Source organism: Lissotriton helveticus, chromosome 5_1, assembly GCF_964261635.1.
Source record: "Lissotriton helveticus chromosome 5_1, aLisHel1.1, whole genome shotgun sequence".
Taxonomy (NCBI): domain Eukaryota; kingdom Metazoa; phylum Chordata; class Amphibia; order Caudata; family Salamandridae; genus Lissotriton; species Lissotriton helveticus.
The window spans coordinates 1,768,018,040-1,768,044,736 of record NC_136065.1 but is presented as its reverse complement, the minus strand read 5'-3'; the positions used below and the strand labels follow the sequence as shown (position 1 = coordinate 1,768,044,736).

Here is a 26,697-nt window from a genome sequence, read left to right as displayed (position 1 = left end):
AGTCGGCTGCAGCGCTGATGACTTGATTCGCCACCAACATCCCTTCGTTCAGCACCTCTTGGAAGTCTTCCCGCTTGTCCCACGGTAGGAGCTCCGCAAACTGTTGAAGGGATTCCCAGAGGGCTCTGTCATACCGACCCAACAAGGCAGTGGCACTAGCTGCCTTCATTGAGGTCGCCGAGGTCCCACAAACTCTTCTCCCAGACGAATCCAACCACCTAGATTCCTTATCTGGCGGAACTGTGGAGGAAGGTGTGGTGGCATGTTGTTTGCGCGCCGCCGTCACAATCACCGAATCTGGAGGGGGCTCCATCCGTAGAAAGGCTGGGTCCGAGTCCGGAGCCCTGTACTTCTTCTGCAGTCTGGAGGGTGGCGCCTTAATCACCGCTGGGGTGAGGAAAAGATCCATGGCCGGTTCTTCCAGACCCGGCACCAGTGACAGTAACGGCCAAGACAAATGCTTCTGGTGGAGCGTCTCAAAAATGACTGATGTCTCGGGAGTGGGCACCGTCAAAGTAATGCCCAATTTCGCCGCACCACGCAACAGTACGTCCTGGAAGGACACCAGATCATCGATCGGCGAAACTCTAGTGTCTGGCGAGTCCGACAAGGTCGGGGAGTAGTCCCTGGTCCCAGACGACCGGGTCCGGGAACGAGACCTGTGTCTCCTGTGACGCCGTCTAGATCGTGTGGAAGACCTGTGACGCGAACGTTCCCTTCTCCTGGAGTGGGAGCGTGACCTCCCAGCGCATAGGCGCTCCACCGGTTTCCGTGGAGGCGTCTTCCGTAGCCTATCCTGAGGCTTCGGAGTAGGCGTACCCTTAGGAGGTGTCGGAAGCAGAGGCAGCGACACCGACCTCTGGCCTATGAGGTGGGACCGGTGGCGGAGGTTGCCCCGCAGGCGGAGGAATCAAAGGTAGCGGAGGATTAGCCGGAGGAGCCTCCTTCGGTAGAGGTGGAGGAGTCGCAGGCCTTGGCGGTGTATATACCACCGAGTACACCGTGCCCGGTGACTTCTTCGGGGGAGGGGCCTGAGACCCTCCAGACCCTCCAGAGCGCAAGCGACGTCTCCGACGTCCTTCCCCAGATCCAGCGTGACTCTTCGCGCCAGAATCCCTTCTGCGCCGCTTAGGGGAGGCAGAGATCCTCTGGGACGCTGACCTCTTCCTGCTCGACGTCGAGCGTCGTTTTTCAGGCGTGGCGACCCCTCGACTCAGGCGTCGAACGCCGTCTCCTCGACGCCGAGTGCTTCTTCCTCGACGACGACCGTCGCCCCCTCGAGGACGAACGGTCAGACCTCGACGGCGAGCGTCGACTCTTCCTCCTCGTCGACCGTTTCCTCACAGTCCTCGACGTCGAGGAGCCCCTCGACGGCGAACTGCGTGACGGCGACCGGCGGTGTCGCTTCGACGGCGAGCGCCGGTGCCTCCTTCGTCGACGTCGATGCATCGACGACGCCAAAGACGCCGTTGGCGGTGACTTCGACGGCGGCCTACCCAGGCCTCTCGACGTCGACCTTCCACGCTGTCTCGACCCGGAGCCCCAGGGAGAAGGGGAACACACCGTCGTCATCCCTCTCGACGTCGTCGTTGCAATCGACGTCGACTGAGACCGGGACTGTTTGCTGGTCCTACTGCCTCTGGTGAGCCCCCCAGAGGCCTCAGCAGGGGCAGAGGGAGCCTTCCCAGACCCACCTGCAGACTGCAAACGCCTCTTTTCCAGGCCTTGGCGCCCAATCCTCAGCCTTTCCCTCAGAGTCCTTGTAGAAAAGGTCTGGCAGATGTCACAATCTTCAGGGACATGCTCTTCAGGGAGGCAAAGAATGCAGACGTCGTGTGGATCAGTCTTGGCCTTTTTCCTTCCACATGCTCGGCACTTGTCGAATAAAGCAGGCATTTTAGATCCCTAAAAAGCCTGAACAAACACACAGAAGTGAAAGGAAACACCAAGAAGCAACTGAAAACACTTTTAAAGCCAAAAAGTGTACAAAAACTCCAATAAACCCTCGAAAAAGAGAGAGCTCAATGCACCAGGGTCCAGTAAGCAGGAGCCGGAAAAAAGAACTGAAAGTGAGAAGGACCTGCTATGCATTCTGGGATACTGGGAGAAGTTCTGGAAAGTTCTCTTAAAGGCACAGTACCCTATTTAAGCCACATAATGGCAGCCTATGGGGCTTGTCTGTCCATGCCTTCCTCTCTATCATTCCAGAGGGGTTTTGCTGTTAAAGCAAGGGAAATCTGGACAGGCTTTGCTGTTTGTGGATTTTTGGTGGAATTTCTAGTTGAAGTACTGGACAGTGTAGCCTGTGGATATAGGCTGCATTATTTGTCTTTAAATTCTCTCTTAAGTGTCTTTGCAGTTCTGCAATTTTCTGACAACTTAAGAGATTATTTTTGATTGCCGGGGTCCTCGCACCTGGGCGGGACTATTCACTAGATTATGACTATACACAGAGATCCCCCACTACAGAACTGGTGAGTCGCGTCCCCCAAAGGTATTCCCGCCACCAGTGACTGCCGTAGTGCCGCCGCGCCAAAGGTTCCACAGCCAGTGCGAATAGCGGGGACAAGGGGCATCCCTGCCGGGTGCCCCGGCCCACCGCCTCCGAAATGTATGGGCCCAGCCGCACCCTAACCACAGGCTTTTTGTAAAGGAGCTGAACCATCTGTAGGAATCCCTCCCGAAGGTCGTAACGCGATAGCACCGCAGCCAGGTACTCCCACTCCAGGCAGTCAAAGGCTTTTTCCAAATCCATTATCAGGCACCCCGCCCTAGGCCATTCCTTTGTCGCTTCAGCCGCCACCCTAAAGAACCTCCTGAGATTCAGGGATGTGGATCTCACTGGCACAAACCCGTTTTGATCGGGGTGCACTAAATGAGGGACCACTACCGCAAGCCGTTACGCAAGAATTTTTGCAAAGATTTTATAGTCTGTATTAAGCATGGCCAGTGGCCTGTACGAACTTAGCGCGGTGTGGTCCCTGTCCGGCTTGGGCAAAGAGACCAGGAATGCTTCCCGCATGGATGGAGGGAACGAACCTTCACTTGCAGCTGTGTTATAAAGCTGAAGGAGTAGGGGCGCCAAAATATCCCTATTCGCCTTGTAGTATTCGGCGGGCAGGCCGTCCGGCCCAGGGGTTTTATCTGTCGCTATGCCCCCGATCGCATCTCCTACCTATTCCAGGGTGAGGGGGGCATCAAGCTCGCCCCTGTGTCCCTCGTCCGCAGCATTCAGGGTGACAGCATCCAAAAACTCATCCATTTCCTGCTGGGGGCCAGTGCCACGGGCCTTATAGAGCTGTTTGTAGTGTGCGGTCAGAGCGCGGTGAATTTCTCGCTGGGTGTATACCATCTCCCCCTCTGCTGTACATAGTGCCCGTATGGGGGCTCCACGCCCCTCGCTCTGCACCAGCCATGCTAGCAGCCGGCCAGCTCTGTCCGCCCTGGCGTGTGTCCTGGCCGAGTGCGCCGCGTAATTGTGGCAGCATAACTTCTCCATAATCTCTGCGTGCTTGGTGTGCAAGTCGCTTAGCGTGCGCGAGTGCTCACCTATCCCCTCTCCCTCCCTCTCATATTGGAGGAGCTCTGACTCATGACGCGGACTTCGGACTCCAAACTGATTACAGATTTATACAAGCTGCTGCAACGACCGACGACACACCTCTATCACCCTGGGAGGGAGCGCTGGGAAAGGGAGTTGGGGAGGACACTGAGCCCTAAGGAATGGGAACACATATCTTATAGAGCGAGGCACTCAGCTTACCACATTGGGCTCACGGATACGTTGACTAAAGTCTCTACCTATTGGTACTATACACCTGTACGAGTGCGTGAGTTTGATCGGAGTAAAGATGACATGTTGGCGGGGATGTGGGCACAGGGGTACACTCACACATATACTATGGGACTGCCCGCTTCTAGAACCCTACTGGAAAGAAGTGTTGGATGAAATTGATTCTCATTTCGAAATTGAACTGCCGCGCTTCCCTGCCTATACCCTGTTGGGGCTCCCGAATGGTCTAATGTATCCTCTTCGATCTCGCAGGGGAAGGCAGATAGCGATAGCTCTAGGCTCCGCTGTCCAGAACATCTTGATTCACTGGCACACTGATACTGTACCGTCTATCACTGGCTTGCTCCACAGGTTGTGGCATGTGTTGGGTATGGAGAAGCTTTCCCTCACTGTGGCGGGGGATGTAGACCAGTTTAGGGAGCTTTGGCAACCATTTCATTCCTTATTGCTTACTGAGTTCAGAGAACTTACTTGCCCCAAGTATCTCCGCCTCCTGCGGCTTCCGACCCCGGTGGAGTCAGCCCCGTGATCTCCCGTTGGACTTCTCCTCCTTGGTATTGTGACTCTGATGTGTATCGTGGTTAGGGACTGTGCACTGGACGTGGGGTGGGAATGGGGGGTGGGTGGTGGGACGTTGGGGGGGAATGTTGGGTGGGGGGGTTATACGGGAAATGTCATAACATGTTGAGGCGACAAGCGACCTTTGCTACTAAGCGGGCGTGACCCATGGAATGACAACTGTTGGTAGCTCTCTTGGACACTAGCTTTTCCGCCCTGCTATACTCTCTTGAGATGTTTGTTGGTCTTTACATGTTGTGCTGAATAAAATACTTTAAACCTAAAATAGCCGTGCCCAGCGAGGATCGAAACTCAGCGTCCTCAAGCGCAGCAGGCTGCAGCCGCCACGTGTGTACGGGCGGGCGATCAACCTCCCAGCTGATTTGGAATCAGAGGGGATTGTGGTCCAAGTGTGTTCTCCCTAGATATTCTGTCCTGGTAAGGAGCGGGAGCAACGACTGGGTACAATTGGGTTTATTTCATTACTGATACTTGTGAATACATACATGCAAAATGACAATGTTTGAAGGTATGACTCAAGACAAAGGAACAGCTGACACGTTCACCCTCTAGTACCGTCAGTCTAGGGCTTTTTCAAAGCTCAATACAATCATTTATAGTGAATATTTTGCCAGCAACGGGTAAATTAAGAGGCAGTAGGATCTGAATCAAGACTACTGTGTAATCTAGGCAGTCTGTGAGCTGTTGGTGTCCTGGGACACACTAGCTGTCAAGGTCTGCAAGACATCTGGGAGCCAATCCCAGCCAAGTTTTTCTAGTCTTTATGCTGGGAGATTTACAACCTCTATTAAAAGGATCCTAAAAGGATTGCACTGAAGTATTTGTATTGTAAATCGTAATTTTGTCATTGTTGAACTGTGATCTCAGAGTAAAATCATACTGGTAATCAAAATAGTAGAAGCTTTAAGAGGGGCTTACCAAGCATTTTGGGTGGAATACTTTAACTGATCAATTCAGAAACACACCAGCTAACACCGCTAGAAACGACTGATGTACACGTAAAGAAGGACATGTTAATATGGGGAGACTTTTGGACTCCAGAATACTGTTGTGGTTTATCAGCTGCAATTTTAATTTTAAAAAAAACGATCTATTGATGAACAAGTTACTTACCTTCAGTAACAGTATATCTGTAAGAAACAGTTAGTCCCATGCGTCAGACTGGACCCGGAAAGTTTTTTTTTTGTCAGCAGTGCCTCTGCATGTTGGAAGGTGGCGTCGATCAGCTCAGCATCAGTCGTTGGCGTTGTGTAGCTGGGATGACGTTGCGGCAGCTACTTAGGTGCCGCGTTGACGTCAGTTCTGTACACGACTTTTCACACCAGTAACGTAGAGCCATGCAAGACACTGACCATTGGTGCACACAACTAGGGCCCTGTAAGGATACCCTTAACCCTAGAAATCAGTTTGCAGAAAGGAGAGGATGGGTGGGGCGGTAAGGAATCTATCACTAAATAATATTTCTTACAGATATGTTGTTACCGAAGGTAAGTAACTTGTTCATTTGATAGAAACACGTTGGTTCTAGATTCCTTATCTTCTAACAGAAACCCCAGCAATACCAACCCCGGTGGAGGGTCTGCGAACGAAGATCATACCAGTAAGTCCTGGAGAACAGAACAGCCAAAGAAGCCGTCTCTCTGGACTTGGCTGTCCAGACAGTAGTGTTTCGTAAATGTGTGCAGTGATGCCCACTTAGCTGTCCGACGGTTGTCATGTAGAGGAACTCCTCTTCCCAAGGCAGTAGTGTCTGGCGTCACCCTGGTGGAATGGGCGAGTAGCCTCACTGGAGGCTCCTTTTTAGCCAGAGAATAGCATGCTTTTATACACAAAACGACCCATCTGGAAATGGTTCGCTTGTGTACGGCCTGACCTTTTTTGGCACCCTCGTAGCCAACAAAGAGTGTCATCCACCTGGAACTTTTTTGTGTGATCCAGATAGAAAGAAAGCGCACGCTTTGGGGTGCAGACGGTGGAGCCAATCTTCGACTTTCAAAGGATGTGGAGGCGGAAAGAAGGTGGGCAAAGTGATAGTCTGCCCGATGTGGAAGGCAGTGACAACCTTGGGCAGGAAGGATGGACGGGTTTTAAGAACCACTTTGTCCGGATGTACAGAGAGAAGAGGAGGCTTAGAAGAAAGCGCCCGGAGTTCACTCACTCATCTGGCATAAGTGATGGCCACCAGCAACACAGTTTTTAGAGTCAAGAGCCTTAAAGGATAGTTGTTAAGCGGCTCAATGGGAGCGCACATTAAATAAGTTAAAAACAGGTTCAAGTCACACTGAAGCACAACGAAGGGAATAGGAGGAAAGAGATGAGTTATGCCTTTAAAGAAGCGACTGACAACTGGGGATTTGAAAAGGGAAGGCTGCTATGGAAGCCGTAGGAAGGCAGAGATGACCATAAGATAGCCCTTGATAGAGCTGGGCTAGGCTAGAGAAAGAAGAAAGAAGAAACAAGAGAACCTCAGAAAGAGGGGCAGAAAGAGGATCCACAGCCTTTGCTGTGCACCATGCCACAAACTTGTTCCACTGGCAGGCGTATACCGTCTTGGTGGAGGGACACCTGGGTGCCAAGATTACATCACAGACTGCAGGAGGCAGGTCGAAAGACGTCAACTGCCGCTGCTCAATCTCCACCCAAGGAGGTGGAGGCTGGACAGGTTTGTGTGGAGGGCCGTTCCGTGCTGCTGCGAGAGAAGATCCTCCCAAAGAGGCAGGATGATCGGAGGATCGTTGGCCATGTTGAGCAGCTCGGGATACCAGACTCTCCGTGCCCAGTACAGAGTCACAAGAATGACTTGGGCCCGGTCGCACCTGATCTTCTTAAGCACTCTGGGCAGATGTGGTATAGGAGGAAAGGCATACAACAGACGGCAACTCCAATCGCGATGAAGTGTCACCTAGCGAGTGCCTCCTTGGAAATTCCAACGTGCAGAATTACTGACATTGCGCGTTCTCTTCGGTGGCGAATAGATCTAACCAAGGCTATCCCCACTGTTGAAAGAGACCTTGCAGCACCTCCGAGTGAAGACGCCATTCGTGATCAATCATGCACCTGCGGCTGAGCTTGTCCGCCCTGGCGTTCAGAGAACCTGCCAGGTATTGAACCACCAGGGATATGCCCTGATGTTCCAGCCATGTCCAGAGGCAGAGGGCCTCTTGACATAGGGTCCACTACCCCACCCGCCCTGTTTGTTGCAGTACTTCATGGCGGTGGTGTTGTCCATAAACACCTGCACTACTCTTCCCCGGACAAAGGGAAGGAATGTCTTCAGTGCGATACGAATCGCCCAAAGCTCCAGAAGGTTGATGTGAAGCCAGGACTCTGCCTGAGACCAGAAGCCTCTGATCTCCGCCTCTCCCATATGGCTGCCCCATCTCTGAAGGGATGCGCCCGACACCACAGTGTGGTCTGGTTGGGGAAGGGAGAAGGATCTGCCATTGTCCCAATCCTGGCCATTGACCTACTGTGAACCGCAGGTAGCACCAGTAGGACTGGGATGTGAAAATAAGCGTCCTGCAAGTCCAAAGCTACCATCCAGTCTTCCGGATCGAAGGCAGACAAGACCGGAGCAAGCGTCAAAATCTTGAACTTCTCCTTCCGGAGGAAGCGATTGATGTCCCTGAGATCCAAGATAGGACACAGGCCCTTGTCCTTCTTGGGGACCAGAAAGTAGTGGGAGTAACAACCACGTCCTACTTCTGGGGCAGGAATGCGTTCGATGGTTCCCTTGGCCAAGAGAGCCGAAACTTAATGCTGGAGAAGGGTCAGATGAGCGTGCGACATGAGGTGGTATCTCAATGGCATGGCTGGAGGGCTAGTCTCAAAGGGGAGGGAGTAGCCCCTTCGGACTATTTGCAAAACCCACCTGTCCGACGTGATGGTGCGCCATTGGGGAAGGTGATTGCGAATCCTGTCACCCACTGGCACTTGATGGGCCTGAAAGGTCGGAACAGGAGGGTTTGGCGGCTGCTCCAGAGGGTTGGGGGGGGGGGGGGGTGTTGGTGGACTGGCCCACCCGCTGGCTCCTGGATCCAAGACGGTTACTCCCACATCTTTGGCCGCGCGAAGCTTGGGTAACTTGCTGCAGCCAGTGGCTCTGGGCGGGAAGTAGCGGGCACCCCTTCCATAGCCACGAAAGTGGCGAAAAGCAGATGGCGCAGGGCAGGTGGAGAGGCCCAAGGACTTGGCTGTAGCCCGTGAGTCCTTAAAACTCTCTAGAGCATTGTCTGTTTGTCGCCAAAAAGGCGACCACCATCAAAGGGCATGTCCATCAAGGTGTTCTGGACATCCCCTGAAAAGCCAGTCGATCTCATCCAGGCGTAGCGACTAAGTGTTACTAACGTTAAAATGGTCCTGCCAATAGAGTCGGCGGTGTCCAGCCCACAACGGATGGTAAACTTCGCCACATCCCTACCGGCGGCGACAAACTGGTAGAGCACTGCCTGGGCCTCCTTCGGACACTGAGGCAGCACCTGCGCAACCGTTTAACACACCAAGTTGGAGTAAAGGCCCAAGAGACATGCAGTGTTTACATACCGCAGTCCAAAGCTGGCAGAAGAGAAAATGTTCTTCCCAAGATGGTCCAGCTTCTTGGGTTCCATTTCCGGTGGAGCAGTAGGGAATGCGCTCTTGGAAGTGGAGGCTTGGACTACCCAGGTCTCCGGGGTGGGGTGTTGGGAAAGGAAAGTGGGGTCGCCCAGTGCAGGGTGGTGGCGTCGGGCAATCATCCTGTCCACGGGAACCCCTGTGTTGGGCCTTGGCCACATGCCCGAAAGGACATCGGTGGGGGGCTCATTAAACGGCAGCAAGGGCTCCAAAGAGCTCGCAGCTGGTTGAAGCACCTTTGTCAGGAGGTTAGTCCTGACCGCCACCGTAGGAAGCTCGATGTTGAGAGCCCCGGACGCCCTATGCAACACCACTGCATACGACGCACCCTCCTCCATAGCCACGGTAGGTGACAACATGCCACGGTCAGGGGAAGTGTTGAGACAACTGGCAACCCCCAGGGTCCTCTCTCCAGTCCTGTTCATCCACCTGGTCAGACAGATGCTCACCTGACCCCTTCCAGTCCTCCTCCTCATCCTCCGGGTGCCATTCTGGTCGAAAAGGGACCACAGAAGAGAACTGGGGCACAAAAACCACTTTCGACGCCGGCGTCGGGCAACGCCGGTCCGGCTCCGGGTCCACGTCAGGATGGAGGCCAGGGTTGACGCCGGCCAGGGACCGACTGGCGTCGAACGCGGTAGTGGTGCCGGAAGAATCAGCGCCAGTGGAATTGTAATCAGGTCTTATCCACCTTACCAATATATATATATATATATTGTTACAGCTACGGGAGCCACAGATATTGATGTATCCATATTTGTTTTGACATGTCCTACCACGTTCCTAGTGGGGAACATTTAACCCCTTCCCTGCTGATAACGAGCTGAGCTCGTCATGGCACACACTGCTCGTGTGCTGATGTCCAGCTCAGCTCGTCATCACACCCACCCCTGGAAATCCCTCTGGTGCGGGCACCAGAGGGATTCCCTCTTCTCCCCCAGAGTCTCGGGAGCTTCCCCAGCCCACTAGACACCAGGGACTTTACAATAAATTTAAAATAAGGGTGGGGACTGCCCAAAACGGGCATGCCCATGCCCCCCCCCACAATTGAATCTGTCCCTTCGGGGGGGGAGGGGGCAGAAAGCCCACTAAACACCAGGGATTTCTTTTTTTAAAGTTTTTTTAGGGTGGGGCTGCCCAAAATGGGCATGCCCATGCCCCCCCCCCACCCCCAGAATCATTACAGTCTTTCTGCCCCCCGGGGGGGCAGATCAGGCATTGGCCCCTAATCTGCCCCTTGGGGGGGGGAGGGGGGCCGAAAGCCCACTAAACACCAGGGTTTTGGTTTTTGACTTTTTTTTAGGGTGGGAGCTGCCCGAAACGGGCACGCCAATGCCCTCACCCACCCGCCACCATTACAGCCTTTCTGCCCCCTCTGGGGGGGTGGATGGGGCCAGTAGCCCCCAATCTGCCACCCCAGGGGGGGCAAAAATCCCACTAGACACCAGGGATTTTTTTGGGCACATTGTTATTAGGGTGGAGGCAACGCATGCCTGTTTTGGGCAGAGCCCACCCTAATTAAAATTTGCCCAAAAAACTCCCTGGCATCTAGTGGACTTTCTATCCCCCCCCAGGGGAGCAGATGGGGCATTACCCCCCAATCTGCCCAGCCGGGGTGGCAAATAGCCCACTAGACGCCAGGGATTTTTTTGGGGCAAATTTGAAATAGGGTGGGGCTGCTTAAAACAGGCATGCCCATGCCCCCACCCCCTCCCCCGCAACAATTACAGCCTTCCTTCCCCCCTGGGGGGCAGATGGGGCAATAGCCCCCAATCTTCCCCAATCTGCCCCGCCGGGGGTGGCAAAAAGCCCACTCAATGCCAGGGATTTTTTGGGGGGCAAATTTGAAATAGGGTGATGCTGCCCAAATCGGGCATGCCCATATCGGGCATGCCCATGCCCCCACCCCCCAAAAAAATAGCCATAGTGTTTCTGCCCCCCTTGGGGGCATATCGGGGCACCCCCACCCCCGAAATAGCCCCTCAGGACGGCAGAAAGCAGACAAGGCACAGATTTGTTTTTAGCAATATGCCTACCTGTGGATTTTGGGCTCTAGCGCAGCCGGCAAATAGGAAAACCTAGCAAACCTGTACATTTTTGAAAACTAGACACAGGGAAATCCAGAATGGGGTGACTTGACTGGCTCTCACTAGGTTATATTACCCAGAATCCCTTGCAAACCTAAAGAATTTACGAAAAAAATTAATTTTACTCGCATTTCTGTGTTGGAAAGTTCTGGAATCCACAAAATTCCACCCATCCCATGTTCCCCAAAGGCTTACGAGAAAAATGGTACCTCACTTGTATGGGTAGGCCTAGTGCCCACGACAGGCAAGGGCCAAAAACCTATTGAGGCAAAATCAAAATTACCTAACAATACAACCTGGTTTTGCAAGGGGGCGGTCCCATGAGTTTTTGGCCCCGGGTTTGGTGGACATCTAGGGAAACCTACACATTTCTGCAAAGTAGACACCCGGGGGCTTCCAAGGAGGTATGGCTTGCGTGGATCCTCCAACGTTCCTTTACCCAGAATACCTTGCAAACCTCAATTTTAGCTGAAAAAAATCATTTTTTTCACACATTTTTGTGTGGGAAAGCGTGGCATCACTGGGCTCACACAAATTTCCTCCCACCCAGCGTTCCCCCAGGTCTCCCGATAAAAATGGTACCTCACTTGCGTGGGTGGCTCAAGGACCCGCAACAGAAAGAGCCCAAAACCTGATGAGGCAACATCAAAATTACCTATAACAAAGTAACATGGTTTTGCAAGGGGGTTCCCATGAGTTTTTGGCCCGGGGCTCGGCGGCCATCTAGGGAAACCTACCTAACCCACACATTTCTGGAAACTAGACACCCGGGGGACTCCAGCGAGTTATGGCTTGCGAGGGTCCCTCATCATTCTCCTACCCAGAATCCACTGCAAAGCTCAAATTTTGCACACAAAAAAAAATAACGCTTTTTTCTCATAATTGTGTGGTAAAGTTGTGGAATCTGCGTGGATCCTCAAATTTCCTCCCACCCAGCGATCCCCCAGGTCTCCCGATAAAAATGGTACCTCACTTGCGTGGGCAGGCATAGTGGCTGCAACAGGAAAAGGCCCAAATCGTACGGTGGAGACTTAAAAATTACCTATAGCAAAACGACCTTATTTTGAGGGGGGGGGGGGGGGGGGGCCACCTGAGTTTTTGGCCCGGGGTGTGTGGAAATTTGTTGATCCACGCAGATTCCAGAACTTTCCACCACAGAAATGTGAAGAAAATGCGTTTTTTTTCTCCAATTTTTTAGGTTTGCAAGGGATTCTGGGTAACAGAACCTGGTGGAAGGCAGTGGAGTCACCTCATCTAGAATTTTTCCTGGGTGTTTAGTTTTCAAAAATTTATAGGTTTGCTAGGTTTCCCTAGGTGCCGGCAGAGCTAGGGTTCAAAAACTACAGGTAGGCACTTTGCCAAAAAAGGGCCAGTTTTCACTGCAAAATTGAGGTGCGACCACTTTGCGTTTCGCGCCGTTTCCTGTCGCAGGCACTAGGCAGACCCAGGCAAGTGAGGTACCATTTTTCTCATAAGACTTTGGGGACAGCGGGGTGGGTGAAAATTTGTTGATCCACGCAGATTCCAGAACTTTCCACCACAGAAATGTGAGGAAAATGCGTTTTGTTTGCCAATTTTTTAGCTTTGCAAGGGACTCTGGGTATCAGAACCTGGTGGGAGGCACATTTTTTAAAAATGACCAATAATTCTCATGCTAGTATGAGTATTACCAATTTTGAAAATGTGGAAATATATACTGTTTCTAAACTCTATAATTTGTACCCAATTCAGAAATACATAGGTGTCTTTCATACCGATTTTTCCATGTATACATTTTCCCAGAATTATTGCTCTATACCCGGTACATAAAAACCATTGCAAGTTGCTGCTCAGTTTTTGGCTCTGGGTTCGTCGAGTTCTTGGCAAAACTACAAGTCCTGTATATCTCCACAACCAGGAGGGTCTAACGGATGTAACGGTATATTGCTTTCAAAGAGCTGACACAATTACAAGAAGTTACAGGTGAAAACGTTGAGACAAAAGGCTGTTTTTTTTCAACTAAATTAGTTTCTATAAAGAAACCTTCATGGATTTAGACAAATGACCCCTTTCTGAATTCAGAATTTTGTCGTCTTTTCTAAAATGTATAGCTTTCCAGGATCCATTATTGCTTTCGAACTCATTTCTACCATTAACTGGAAGGAGGTTGAAAGCACTAAAAATAGCAAAAATAGGATATGTCCCAGAAAAATGCCAAAACTGTGAAAAATGTTGGTTCTCTGACAAAAGACTGTCATTTCCTAAAAGCTGAGAAAATTCTGATTTTAGCCCCAGAAACCCTTTTTTGATAACATTTGCAGGGAAAAACCCAGAGGCTTTCATTTGCAACCCATTGTCCCCATTTTTCTGAAAAAACAAATGTTACTGTATTTTGGTTAATTTCTGGGACCCCTCCAAGGGAATCCACAAACCCTGGGTATCTTTAGAATCCCCATGATGTTGGAGTCACGTAACACATCAGTTACGCGAGATACTAAACTTTTGGCTCGATATTCTTTTTGCAAACATGGTACACATCGGTATCCGGTCTTCAGCTGCCCGCATTTTGCTGTTAGTTCACCGGTAGTGAGGTATTTTTATATAGAATTGCCCCGCTTTCTGCGCTACCACCATCAGCCTACACGCGCTTCTGAAGAACAAACTTTTAGTTTGGTTTTGTGCAAAATACGGCTATGTTACGTCCGTCGTTTACTCACCCTTCCAGTTTAAACAAGTAATAACGCCAAGACCTCTATATTAGATCTGACTTACCTCTATATTAGATCTGACTTACACTCAGATCGCCTCTGCATGCGTAGTTAAATAGTGCGGCTGTTTGTACATAGGCGCGGTTACCAACCACTCTCAGCTTGTTCTTTTGCATAATATTGTCATGCTGTGTACGGTGTTTAGCTACTCTATTCGCTAAATCAGTTGATTCCGTTAAGGCTACTTAGATCGCTCATAACTAACGAACTGATTTATTAGCTAGCATTCAGTAGCCCCTTAACAAATTGAGAGCTCTGATTAAAGGTCTTCTTATAGCTAACGAATTACATATTTTTTGTGCGTTAGCGTTCAGTTGCCCTGCTGGTCATTTTGAAAGTCTCTTACCTTTAATACACAAATTCAGAACGTCACTGCATGTGCAGCCTTTCAGTGGTTCTGCCTAACATCTAGCAATGTGGCACTGTTTTTACACACTTAAGATTTCGTTGTCTGTCCTCAGATATGCAGCAGAGGTCTTTTAAGTACATTTGATTAGCAGCTCATCCTTAAACCAACACTGCTGGCACCAAGGTATTTCATTTATCTCTCCAATAAGTGGTTTTTGTCTCGAGATATGATTCACTGTTTGAGAGTCTTTGTCCATGTGTCCGCTGTAGTTTGTGTCTCTTTAGCATATCCTGAGATGAACATATATTGAAGAAACTTGGTGATTTCAATCCTAATTTCAAGCTTCTAAGGTATAGTCAACTATAGGATATTTCATGTCACCTCTAGTATGTAGATTTCTAGTGAATCACCTGTATATACAATATCGTTAAAAATATTTTTTTCTGTGTTTTTAAATCTCTCAGCATTGGGTTTATACCACGTCGAGACCGCTTTGGATCCCTGAGTGGGCTATTTTATCTTACTTTTGACCCACTTTGATTATCATATTGGTCAGCTATATGAAATCACTTATAATGCAGTAGGTAACTACCTGCCTAAAACAGATTAGAATTAGCATGACTATGTAGCAAACAGGAACCTTGTTTTAACAAAAGGGACAACGTGCCTTCTCAGTCCATATTTTTAGAATGTGAAGTTAACTGCTTCTGCAGTCACTCTGATTATATCCATCTACACAGACTAAGAATAGTCTCCTAGTAATTTCAGCACAACATATCTATCGGTAGGTGCATTTTTTGACTATTGCGATTTTAAGTTAAATTTCAGTATACTTACAGGACCAGAATATCAATATGAGGTACAAACTATGGATAAAAGCCTTTTTACCCTCCATTTGCTTAGTGTTTCTTATGTCTTTTAGGTCTATTTTTCCCTTTTTTTCATCTCTGATATCTTTATTTCACTTTTTCTATGCACTTCATTATTGCATTTTTCTTCATTATTGAAAACTATCGTTGCTGTATGGCTCCGATTCAGTATAAATAGATGTGAACTTTATCATTAGTGTGATATTTTGATTATGATTATCAACAAAGTATATGTTACTTGTTGTGTAGAGTGACACTTTTGGTTTATTTTTAAAACATGGTAGTGATATGCAATTGTTCTTGCAGAACATACTATTTTGGAGATGGAATTCCTGAGGAAGGCAGCGTGGGCTGCCGAAACGCGCGTTGGGACACAATTTGGAAACCACCCGATAAATCGTTGTTCAATGGACATTTTTATAATAATATAAATTGCTGATCACTGAATTGTCTTTTTATCTGAAGAAATAATTCTGTATTAATTATCATTTCTGAAAGGCCTAATAGATGACTGAAGTTCAATATATTGCTCAAGTCAATGTTCGCCTAGAGATGTATAATCATTAGATTAACCTCTTTTTAGATTAACTACCATGTATAATAAATAAATATTTTTTATTTTTCTATATATTAGTGTCACTATTTTCTATTCATGTATTGCTTTGCTACTATTGAGCTGTTTATTTGAATGAAGTTGCCCTAGCCCATTTACAGAGTGTAATCAGGTCAACCAGCGCCGATCCGGATACAGGCCGATATCCAAGTGGGGCCTGCAGAGCCGAGGCAGGTGCCGGAGCTGTCGGCAGAGAAGGCCTAGGCCCTCCTAACTAGTCCGGGGGGCCGAAGGCGCACCAGCGGGATAGGGTCGCCCAAAAATGGCATGCGAAGCTGGGCGAGATTCGCTCCGGGTCCCGGAAGGGGAGGGAAACCAAGAGTCAACTCTTCGGGCTCTGCGTGCAGAGCCGCGGGAGGGGCATCACCTGCATTCCTTGTCGGATCGGCAGACCTACGAGGAGAAGTTAAAGAGCGACGATGCTTCTTCGACTTCTTTTTATGCTTCGACTTACCCGACCCCGAGTGCGAAGACTTCTAAGACTTGGATAAATGATGGTGGCTCCGCGACCTGCACCTCGAACGGCGCGGAGCCAACTGCCGGTGTTCAAGCAGCTTTCGGGACCGGTCCCACAAAGCCTTCGGCGCCATCAACCAGCAGTCGGTCGTGGTCGCGCTCCAGGTAAAACAGGCACACGCGGTGCGATCCATCACCAACATCATCCAATGACAGAAACAGCAGGGCTTGAAGACACGCATCCCTCGTGCACCATGAGTCGTAGACTATAAAAAGAAGTCGACAAAAGGGTCTAAGTAGCTGCCGCAAACATCCCAGCAACACAAAGCCAACACAGAGCCAACCGACGCCACCTTCCGACGCGCAGAGGTACTGCTGACGGAAAAAAATTCCGGATCGAGTCTCCTGGGGGTAATTCTAAGGTAAGGAATCTATAACTAACGTGCTTCTTTCAGATACATTTTTACACTCCCTGAACATTCCAACTTCAGCCAAGAAGCAGAAACCATACTTGCTGAACGCATCCGGAGGGAGACACTTCCTAACTTCTCCGGGCTGGCAGAAGATTTGGATGTAATATTCCTAAGCAAGGCCCCTCATGGATGTAAAAAGAAGAGCCATTAGCATTTTAAAGGGTACTTGTCATTATGTGTCAATGCCTCATAACTTTGCTCACGATTTTATGTGTTTTTTGAGTTATTTATAATCTTTCTTAAGGACGAATGTCCACACTTAAACAATGGTTTCCTTTGAGTGAAACTGCACCAGGATCCTCAATGGGAAATTAATTGAACAAATTAAATGGTGTTACATAGAAACAGCTTGAATCTTATTTTGTAAATAACTTCTCACCTAACCGGAGGGCGAGGTGCATAAAATGTTAGAGGCTGACCGAATACTAGCCAGTTTGGCACAACACTAAATATAACCTATGGTTTATTTCACAAAACCAACTGAAAATGGAAACCAAATAGCAATCACATCACTGGGGTTTCTGTAAGGACTATTAAAGACCCTTGAAACCTTGAAAACTGCAAGCAAAATTGAAAAAATGGAAAAAACCTTTTTGGAAGGAGCTCCCGAGGACTGCAGGTCAAGGACAGAGGTATTTGTGTAATTTTGCAAATATGATCCATCTACCGGACTCGGTGTGTCAATCGGCAAAATTCCAAAACTGAAAAGAAAATTAAGGGAGATTAGCAACAGTCAGATACTGGAAAGGAGAAAACAGTCCCTTAGAGCCAAGGCTTCTTTCGCACTCAAATAGGACGTACACACGCACAAGGGTGCCATTCATTACAGTAATTAGGATCTGCAAAGAAACTAGGATGCATCTTGTAGCAGATGCTTCTGAATTCCTCTGCCAAATATAGGAGTCCAAGTAGAAATGGGGAGTAATGACAACATAAATCAGAGGCTAATACACTCAGGCAGGCAATACTTTTAACTGCTGCATGCAAATACAATCTCTAAACTGTACACACAAACAAAAACTGGAAGACCATGTTATAGGGCGAAATTCACTTTTCATTGCAGACAAAATATTTGGAAATGTATACAAAGCATTTTATACAATAAGAGATGCAACGGTCGCGGAAAATAATATTTTAAAGGAAAATTATCCTTATACTTGAAGGGTCGGTTTGTAGAGTGTAGTGCTGTAGATTTCACACGCTCCTCATACCCTGCTTTCTAGTATTGGGCTAATACATTGGCAAGTTGTTTTTCTTCAATGAAGTCTTTCGAGTCACAAGGTATAGTGACCCCTCCTTTAACTGGTAATGGGTATTTGCATCGATTTCATATTAAGATTGCTTCCTGCACAGCAAGTGAGAATAGAATTAAGTTGTCAGTGAATAGTAAATTGTACACATGTGCACTGCACAAAAAAGATAATGAGTACGAGAGAAAAAGATCTGGGATCAGAGCCACCCAGTCCAGAGAGGGTGGATCTTTGTGAATCTATAGCACTACACGGTATGATCAGATGTTTATAGGGTAAGTAACATTCGTAGCATGTGTTGCTTTAGATACACATGCTCTACATAGACTGTAAAGCAGCACTCTACATACACGGTGGCTAGTGTGTGGATGATGTAGCTGCCTGGAATAAAGTTTTTAAACCGCCTGGCCAACCAATGCCTGTTGTCTGGCTAGAACATCCAACAAGAAGTGCTCAGTAAAGGTGTTTAAGGCGGACCATGTACCTGTCTTACACACGTCAGCCAGGGGAATGTTCCTGATTTCTTTCAAGTAGAGGGAGTGTCTTCGGAGTAACGGTGTGGGCCCTCTAGGCTTTAGGATAGCAAGTCTGAATACAATTAACTATCTATCAAGCAATCTGTTCTTTGGAAATAGGCTGGCCCTTAGGAGGCTTTGCAAAAGCCAAAGACAATTGGTCAGCCTTAAGAAAAGGTTTAGTTCTCTCTATGAAATACATGAAAGTGTGTGCTTCACATCTAGGGTACGAAGTGCTCCCTCTGCTACAGTGTCTGGCAGGAAAAGAAGACTAGGAGCTCTACAGTTTGGTTTAAGTGGAATGGGAACACCACCTTAGGTAGGAACTTGGGAACTGCATCGAGTACTGCTGTGTCCTTGTGATCTTGAAGGGTTCTTGCAGAGTGAGGGCCTGCAGCTCACTAATGTGGCATAAAGTGGTTATTGCAACCCAAATGGCTACTATCTAGAAGTACTGGAGTGGGAAAGAGAGTAAGGGTTCAAAATGAGGGACATGCTAAGGTTCCAGAGTGGCGTGGGAGAAATGCCGTGCAGCCTTCAACGAACGCCTTGATCACCGGGGTGCAAACGGAGGAATGATCCCTTGATTCACATGTATGGGCAATACCTGCTAAGTGTAAGTGTACTGAAGTGTAGCCTAGGACTGACTTCTAGAGGTGGAGCAAGTAACTGATGATATCTTGGACTGTAGGTCTTAGGGAGTCTAGCTTGTTGCCAATGCACTAATAGACACATCTTTTCTACTTAGCAGGATAGCATGCACGGTTAGTAGGCCTACAGGACTTAAACAGGATATCTATGCATTCCTGGGGGAGCCCTAAGTAACCAAATTCTAGGTCTTAAGTCCCAGATCGGTAGGTGGAGTTGCTTTAAATCTGATCTGGTGCCTGATGTGGCCTTGGTTTCTGGTGAGGAGGTCCAGCCTGTTGGAGTCTTTCGAGGGGACTGATTGACATCTGAAGCCGAGTTTCGGTAGGCAAGGTAATCACTGTCTAAGTCTTTGCATGGGTCAGTAAGGCACTTGTGTCTTGTTGCTGATTATCCACGGACTCAGAGATGAAAACAGCCTACAGGCTTGAAGACAACTGGACGAGCCATCCTCCTGAATGTCCAGCTTCTACTTCCTCTCTGCCTCGACACAATGCTTCCCAAAGATAACATGGGTATCTTCCAACTCCTGTCTCTGCATCCTCTGATGGGTGCACCTTGACTCATGTCAGTACCGGAGGAGAGTGAGAGGAAATAAGTTACTTACCTGTAACTGCAGTTATCCAGTATTGCTATCTTTCATAGATTCACGTCTTAATCATTCCCCATCGTCGAAATGGGAGTCCCACGGTAGAAATAATAAAGCAGTAAATAATTCACCATAGGCTATCATGTATTCAATAGCCTATCAACCTCCTTTTTTTTTTCAAAGGACCAAACGTAGACTACAACGAATCAGCACCCAGCATACGGGTGGTTAGTAGTACTGTAAGGCTAGAGGAGCTTCTCTGGGGAGGGAGGGTTGCATGTGAATCTATGGAAGATACCAATACTGGATAACTGCAGTTACAGGTAAGTAACTTATTTCTTATCCAGTATTAGGGTATCTTTCATAGATTCACATGCCTGAATCAGAATAATAAGCAGTTTTATATAAATATAAACATATGTATAGTAAGCACTTATAGTGGATGGTGGGTAGTGCTATTAACATCTTGCAATGTATATATCATTGGTTAGTCTTATAACAGTGCTGGTGCTGAGACAATTCAAACAGCAAAGGTAATGGTCTTTTTATACATATTTTTCTTATCATATCAATGAAACATAAGACTTGCAAACACTATAAAAGATTCTTTTTACTTTATTAAATACAACTACTCTAATTAAAGAGGCTTACCTTACTGGAACAAGTTTCGTAGAACTGCCTGTCCTACAGCTGAGTCTGCACGATGCATTGATTCCAGGCAGTAATGCTGCGTAAACATGCAAGTTGTTATCCACGTTGCAGCTCTGCAGATCTTCTCTAGAGGCACTCCCGCAAACATAGCAGTGGATGCGGAGACTGCCCGAGTGGAGTGCGCTTTCACCATCCTTGACAATGGCTTGCCAGCTTTGTTGTGACAAAATTGGATTGTGTTTGCTATCCACCTGGCGATAGTAGCTTTAGAAACTGCAACGCCCTTGCCCATAGGCCACGAACAGTTCGTCTGACTTGCATACAGCTTTAGTCCTTTGTAAGTAGAACTTAAGACATCTTTTGACGTCTTAAGAGTGACTCTCTGCAGGAGTAGAAGGGTTCGGGAAGAAAGTTCTTAACATGACTGGTTCATTCAAGTGGACTTGAAAGGGAACCTTAAGTATGAATTTAAGATTCGTCCTGAGAATGACCATTTCGTTGGTGAAGCAGAGGAAAGGATGCGCTTTGGTAAAGGCTTGTATTTCACTAACCCTTCTAGTTAATGTGAGGGCTAAAAGGAGAGCCAGCTTCCAGGTTAAGTATTTTATATCTAGCTTATAGAAGGGTTTGGAGGGTTGTTTTAGTAGCTGTGATAGAACCACATTTAAATGCCATTCAGGAGGTGGAGTTTGGATAGGTGGGAAAGTTCGAAACAGACCTTTCATGAATTGTTTTATGATTCTTGACGAGCAGAAGGATGGGTATCTCGATGAGCCTCAGTATCTAGATATAGCAGCGAAGTGAACTTTTACTGAAGAGTATGCCAATCCAGATTTAGCTAATGATAGCAAATAAGGTAATACATCTTCTGAGGCAGAAAGAGAAGGATGTATTTCATTACGCCGGCAACAGACAAAATCGCTTCCATTTCAGCCTAAAAGTCTTATTGGTGCTATCAGCTCGGGGCTTAGCAATTATATCTTTGCATTCTTGTAAATGATTAGATCATTAAATTTGAAGAATTCAGGAGCCACGCATGCAGCTGCAGTGGTGCTGGCTCCGGATGACATATCTGACCCTGGTTCCTGGTCAACAGTGTAGGTAACAGGCGGATGGGCGGAACTGAGAAGAGAAGAAGTTCCGTGAACCAGTGCTGCCTGGGCCACCTGGGGGGCTATTAGGAGAAGGCTACAGTGTTTCCGTTTCAACTTTGTGAGGACAATGGGTATTAGAGGGATGAGGGGAAAAGCGTATGCATAGATCTCTGATTAGCACATCAAAAGAGCATTCTCCCGAGAGTTTGGGAGAGGGAATCTGCTTGCGAAGAATCGGCATTTGGATTTGATTTGGGTTGCAAAGAGATCTAGCGCCGATTTCCCCCAAATTGCAAATATCCCGTCTAATTAGGTCTGCTCCAGCTGTCTTTTGTTTAAGGCGTCTAAGGTATTCCGGAGTCCTGGCACATGCTCTGCCGTTAGAGATATTTTGTGAAGGGGTAACCATTTCCAAAGGTGCTGGGCTTCTTGTGAGAGAGGGATTTGGTTCCTCCTTGTTTGTTGACGTAAAACATGCTTGTGGTGTTGTCCGTGCGGATCAACACTGATGAGCCCTGAATTTGAGGGAGGAAAGCCTGAAGGGAGAGAAAAATGCCTTTCAACTCTCACCTGTTTATATGTATTTGACGTTGGCTCGAGGGCCATTTTCCTTGAGTCTACAGATCCTGCAGATGCCCTCCCCAACCTTCTGTTGCAAGGATTTCTGCTCATACACAGACCTGTGCACAGAGATCTAGGACATTAGTGCATTGCGGTGTACCAGAAACTCATCTCAGTACCTACAAATCCCAACCAGCTAGCAATCAGTGTCTCATTAACTCTTCGTCCAATAGCAAAGTAACCAATGATTAGAAAACCTAGAACATGCGACTTAGGACCATCTCAGGAATGGTGGGAAGTGAGAAAATTATTTTGTTATACTCTCATACCAGTCCACAACAGGAGTAAAAAGAGACACGCTAAAGTTAAAATATTTATTTTAACGACGTGATCTCATGCGCAGTAGCTTAGCCAACATAAGCAGACATATGATTAAAAATAATATGGTCAGCAAGGTTACAACTCCATAAAATACAAAAGGAGGAATCATATTACAATGATAGTGCAAACAGGTGATAAAAGCTCCTAGTTTAAACACCCTCCTTATATAGGAACTATGTATTATAAAACTATAGAAGGTCTCTTGAGCTTGTTTTCAGGGACCCCATTACCTGTCCGCTCAGTAAGCGTAAAGTACATCTGGAACGGCTAGTCTCTCTGCATCCCTGGAATCTTCTAAGTGTGTGAAATTATGACAATTGTGCTATAATAAAGGCGCGAGAATCCTACTTTGCTTGCAGCTGCCTAAATGTGTCTAGAATGTGTTACACGGACACGCCGATAAACAGGCTCACATGTTATGATAACCTTGACGGCTCAGCACTCACTGTACAGACTGGGGGCACTATGTATGTCTAGAGATGTCGAAAAACAATCCTTTTCTCATGTATAGACCTTCGTGAAAGCTAACTTTGCAAAAACAACTAAGCAGTGTTGTGTGCAAAAAGCAGCAAAAGGAAAAATGGCGTTTAAAATTCTAATGAGCCATGCTAACTTAACATGCACGCATAAAGAGGCCCATAAACCATACTACACTTCCATAGAAGCATCTGTTGTGACTATGTATTGTGGAATCGCTGGTAAAAAGGAGAGGCCCTGGGACAGATGCAATTCTAGCGTCCACCATTCGAATGCCTCTTTCATGCGTGGGGTGATCTTTACCACATTGTCAAGTGACCCTGTGGTTTGAACCCATCGACATTGAAGTTCTTCTTGGAGAGGTCTTATATGTAGGCGAGCAAGTGGCACCAAGTCGATAGCTGAGGAGAGCCTTCCCAGTAGAGAATTGAATATTCTCAGAGAAACTTATTTTTATCTGGAAAGTTTGAGTGCCAATGCTTGTAGCCATTTTTGCCTTTCCTTGGAGAGGATGGCTCTGTTCTGAATGGTGTCCAAGTTGGCCCCTGGGAAAGTCATTGTCTGACTTGGGGAGATTAGGGATTTCTGATGATTGATTGAGAGTCCTAATTTGAGGAACAGTTGTAAACAATTGTCTGTGGCAGCCTTTACTAGACGAGCTGATAGGGCTTCCTGTAGCCAATCGTATGGGAATACTTCATGACCCTTGATCCATTAGGCCGCTGCCACAGGAGCTAGAAATTTCGTAAAGATTTGTGGAGCCGATTTGAGGGCAAAGGGAAGGACTCAGAATTGATAGTCGGTACCAGCCACTGTGAATCAGAGGAATTGTCTGTGCTTTGGGTGTATAGGGACTTGAAAATACATGTCCTGTAGATCCAATGAGGAGATAAAGTCTCCGTCGTTTAGGTGTCGCAGGATGTCTGAGGGAGTGACCATCCTGAAAGTTTGACTTTTGAGGTGTCTGTTTAGATTCCTTAGGTCTAATATAGTACTCCTGTCTTTTTGCAAATGAAAAAGAAACAGTAGTAAAATCCTTTCCTTCTCTAAAGAAATGTGACTATCGCTCCTTTCTGGAGCATAATCTTTGCTTCCTTCTTGAGTAAGTAAAGACAAGGGGGGGATGCGATCCTCTTGGTGGAGTGTTTGGAGGAACTCCGGCAAATACCAAAGTGTGGCCATAAAATATGAGAGCTAGTACCCACTTGTCTTATGTTATGTTGCGGCACTGATGGATGTGGCAGGACATGTTCGCACCGGCTGGGAGGGGGTAGCTGGTACGCTGTTGGAATCATTGTTTCCGACTGGAGTCACGGGCTTGTGACGCCGGTTTTGGTCTGGAACCTGGTCTGGAGAAACCAGACATTGCCGGTAGGATTGTTGTTCATATCATTGGCGATACTGTGGCTGATAGGGCTGGTAAGTCTGGGCAAGTTGGTAGTTCCCTCTGTATTCAGAGAAACCACCGCCCAATTTATTTTTATTTATTTTATTTATTTTTTGTATTTATAATGCGCGCAGATACCCACAAAGGGTTTCCCGGCGCCAGGACTGAGAGACCGACAACACAGAAAGCAACACGGTCAAAGACCCCGAAAGAGCACCTTATGTCATTGAAGTGTACCTAGCGCCTTGGCAGTGTCTGTATCTTTCTTTATGGTCGTAAGCACCTCATTTAGGTGACCGCTGAATAGGCTATCGCCGTCAAAAGCCATGCTACGAATCTTTGACGGTCCGACCAGGTCAAGCGGTCCGACATGGCTGACGCGCCTTAAGATCACTCACGCAGCCCAATATAAATCCTTCTTTAATCCTGCCATCTTACCTACAATATCTGTGCCCTGACCGCCCACGAAGTACGGCGCACCGACGGAGCATTCGCCGTGCTTCATCGGGCTTCTCCTGCCACGGAGGAGCCACCGTCCTTGCCAACGCTGCCGGACCGAGAGCTCGTCCTGGCTGTGCTGTACCTCAGGCACGGAGGATCTTCCACCGCTGGTCGGGGGATGGCGTGAGTCCTGCCTGCTCAGTCTGAGGTGTCGCTGGGGCTGCTTTTGGTCACTCTGCTGCTTCTGGGGCAAGCCGAGGACAGGCATCTTGTGACGGCGGGATGATCTCCCTGATCCGTTCTAGCTGTTGGACCCTTGCGGTGGGGGCCAGTGTGGTTTGCGGTCCAGTCCACACAACTGTGCCCCCTTCCCCCTTGCACCGGAACTTTCGGCCTGCACACCCAGGATTGTGTGGAGCAGCGGCGGGTGCTATGGGGGAGCTGCGACGAGAGCTGGAGGTGCGTCCCCTCACCCCCGCTCTTCCATCCTGCAGCGGGGCCTGGAGGGTGAGACCGTCAGCCTCCTTGTCTGCCCTTTTGCTGTGTGCCTGCTGGGCCCGCCCGAGGTGGTGGCCTTTACCGTGGGCGGCTCCGTCTGAACTTTAGTGGCCAGCCTGCCTGCTCTTCTGGCGAGGACTGTCTCCGGTGGTGGCTCGTGGGGCCTGCCTTCTCCTCCCAACGTCCTCCCATCGACCTGGTGAGTGCTCTGGCCCCCTACTCACCCTCTACTACCCGAAGCTGGAGAGACTGTGTTCGTCCGGCACCGCTGCATAGGTCTGCCCGATAGGGGAGGTAGGGGATCATAGCCTGCAGAGGCAGCCGGGCTTGGTCCCGGTGCAGCTTGTGGGCGTTGGGCCCTCCCCCGGGGACCGAGCTTGACTCCATTAGAAGCTCTGATAGATATTGCCGCCATTGAAGTAAATATTTTTCCAATGGAGTCCAACCGGCTGCTCTCTTTGTCCGGTGGGATGTGATAGGAGTAGAAGGGTTGTTTGGGTTTTTTGATCTCCTTTGTGCTGCCTGTGAGATCACAGAGTCCGGTTTGGGTTGACCTGTAAGACATCAAGGGAATACTCCAGTGCCCTGTATTTCTTGCCCAGTCTTGGTAGCACTGGAACCACAGAGGCTGGTGCTTTCATCACCTTAACACCCTCTTGCCAAATATAGTCAATTATAGGTATTGACCTGACTGTCTTTCTTGAAGAAAGCAATCTGATTGGTTTTCAACTGTAGGCAAGTGAAATCTGGCTGAAGCTCTGTCCATTATATTATGGAAACCTCCAATGTCTTCAGGAAGTAAGTCTGAAGGACGATGAGGAGGAGGGGATGGCGTTGATACTATATAGTCATCCCATTCATCAGAAGGCAAAGGAGGATCATAAATCTCTCCTTCCTCAGGCTCTTCTTCAGAGGTGGTAGGAACGTCTTTGGGAGGTAGAGAAATAATGGAACGTGGAGTCAGTCCGGGAGTGGCCGGAGGTGGTGGTGGCGACTGCGTCAGAGGAGCCACCGCTGGAGGTGGTGGCACTGCAACGGGGTCCTCTTGAGGAGGAAACCTCCTTTTGGAATCCGCTAACATACACCGTAAATCTCCTAAAAGGGCTGGAGACAGTTGAGCAGGTTGCTGCTACAGTCGCTCATAGTATCTGAATTGATGATATTGTGTAGGAGGTAATGGATATTGTTGACAATATTGCTCTTCATTGTAATAAACGTCCTCTTCCTGACATTTCACAATTAGGTCAGAAGGGCTATGAGCAGTCCCAAAAGGACCATCATCATGCTCAGTGTCTTCCATATCCAATAGATAACTTGGAGGCAGTGGAAAAATCTTTGGTGTCTGAAATTGATCCTGTGTAGGCTGCAAAAACAGAGCCGACGGGCCCAGAAGACGAAATTGGAATCATCATCAACGTTTCCGTCGTCGAGGCAGTCGAGGGTGGAATTATTGTTGTCAACTGAGTCGTCTTCGATGGTGGTATTGTCTTAGACGGAGTCGCCGCCAACGAAGAGGATGTGTCACTCTCACCTGACGAAGCACCCAGCTTACTCTTCAGCCAAAACAAAAGTCTACCCTCTCTGTCCTTAAGGATTTTTGTGGAAAAAGTGCAGCAAATCTTACATTG

The 26,697-nt window shown here is 48.2% G+C and overlaps 1 protein-coding gene across 3 annotated transcripts in view; it reads right to left on the bottom strand.

Moving 5' to 3' along the window:
- Nucleotides 1-26,697, bottom strand: part of CDC27 (cell division cycle 27) — a 1,228,661-nt gene that overhangs the window by 808,435 nt on the left and 393,529 nt on the right. For all 3 annotated transcript variants that reach the window (XM_078645032.1, XM_078645031.1, XM_078645033.1), the window contains exon 8: nucleotides 17,167-17,278. In XM_078645032.1, the coding sequence (XP_078501158.1) occupies nucleotides 17,167-17,278 (112 nt within the window). The remainder of the gene's footprint in view (nucleotides 1-17,166; nucleotides 17,279-26,697) is intronic.